This window comes from Morus notabilis, unplaced genomic scaffold (genome assembly GCF_000414095.1).
Source record: "Morus notabilis unplaced genomic scaffold, ASM41409v2 Scaffold6339, whole genome shotgun sequence".
Classification (NCBI taxonomy): domain Eukaryota; kingdom Viridiplantae; phylum Streptophyta; class Magnoliopsida; order Rosales; family Moraceae; genus Morus; species Morus notabilis.
Genome location: NW_010360705.1, coordinates 6,681 through 8,499, shown reverse-complemented (window position 1 = coordinate 8,499; position 1,819 = coordinate 6,681). Strand labels below are relative to the sequence as shown.

At 35.4% G+C, this 1,819-nt stretch overlaps 1 protein-coding gene across 1 annotated transcript; it reads left to right on the top strand.

Moving 5' to 3' along the window:
• Window positions 1–4: 4 nt before the first annotated feature.
• LOC21412228 (feruloyl CoA ortho-hydroxylase 1) lies at window positions 5–1,308 on the top strand (the record flags this gene model as incomplete). Its single annotated transcript, XM_024164898.1, has 2 exons — window positions 5–258; window positions 465–1,308. Coding segments are annotated over 2 exons (831 nt in total), but the record flags the coding sequence as incomplete, so codon positions are not given.
• Window positions 1,309–1,819: the final 511 nt, after the last annotated feature.

Below are 1,819 nucleotides of genomic sequence, written 5' to 3'. Positions count from 1 at the left end.
ATGGGGTTTCTTTCAGATCATCAACCATGACATCCCCCTGGAAGTGCTTGACAACGTTAAAAAGGCGACATATCGCTTCTTTGACTTGTCCGCTGAGGAGAAGAACAAGTATTCCAAAGAGAATACCGTGTCCAACAATGCCCGATACACCACCAGCTTTATTCCTACGGTTGAGAAGGCTCTAGAATGGAAAGATTACCTCAGTCTCTTCTATGTTTCCGAGGAAGAGGCAGCTGCTGTCTGGCCTTCTTCTTGCAAGTAAGACTAGTCGAAATCTAGCTATTTATTTTTAATTAACATTCTCATACTTACATGTAAATACACATTATCAGTTCTATCTCTTACAGTTTGCCATGACCACAAGTCCTCTGTATATATAACAAGTTATTTCCCATTGCATAATACCTACTTATTCATATATTTGACCACATATACTTATCTATACATATATATTAATTTTTCAGGGATGAAGTGTTAACTTACATCCATACCGGCGAAAAAGTTGCGAAGAACTTGTTAAAGGTGCTACTCAAGGGGCTAGACGTGACTGACATAGACAGTGAGAAAGAGCAACTTGTAACAGGTTCAAAGAGGGTTAACATGAACTTCTATCCTAAGTGCCCAAACCCTGATCTCACTGTTGGAGTTGGTCGCCATTCTGATGTCTCGGCATTTACTATTCTCCTTCAAGATGATATTGGTGGGCTTTACGTGAGGGTAGAGGCTACGGACAGTTGGGTCCATGTGCCGCCAGTAAAAGGGTCTCTTGTTATTAATATAGGTGATGCTGTGCAAATACTTAGCAATGGACGTTACAGAAGTATTGAGCACAGAGTCGCGGCTAATGGAAACAGCGACAGGATCTCAGTTCCCCTTTTCATCAACCCAAGGCCAGAAGATATCATCGCTCCGTTGCCTGAAGTTCTCGCTAATACTGGAGAGAAACCGATTTACAAGCCAATTTTGTACTCGGACTACTGTAGGCACTTTTACAGGAAGGCCCACGATGGAAAGGCTACCATTGATATCGCAAAGGCATAATGTGTGTTTTCCATGTTCGAAGAATTATCATGATTTATTTGCAAGCCATTAATATTATAGTGAATGAAAATAAACAGTAAGTGCAGAAAGATGTAATGCATCTATGAAATATGCACGACTAAGATTTAAAACCTGTTAGTAAATTAGTTTCAATAATCTTTGTCGAGACATTTCTTGTACCCCTTGACTTTATGTAAAGTACTGAAGAAGTACTCGGAGTTTTTATATATGTTTGTAATAAACAAGTTTGATTTGTTATGTATAAAAGCATGTGTTGTTTGGATCATTTTATACACATGCATAATTTTTTTATTAATTATATTTATATATCTCTACAGTGTAAAGACATTAATCCTGAATGTTAAGAACAAAAAGCTATTTTTCCAGCTTTCATGATCTAAATACAAGTATTTGGAATATTTTTAACATAAACGTATGCAAACTGTTTCTCAATAGTTTCCCTATATTTTTCAGATGCATACTTGTTTGAAAAAAATGTGAAAATGATTTTCTTAAATAATCAAATATACAGGGAAGAGAAGAAATAAAAAAATTAAAACGTGAGAAAAGGATAACAAAAAAAGGCTTACAATTTAGATTGAGCAACCAGTGTTGGCTCAACCCCTAGGGAGTTTAGACAATTGCCCCAAATAAGATGATAAAAAATATTTATGCCGCTCCACTAAAAAATATTATTATTATTAGAATCTTTGCATTTAAAAAAAAAGAATGACACCAATTTATTTAAAATAATATAAATAATAAGCCTTCATAAAAC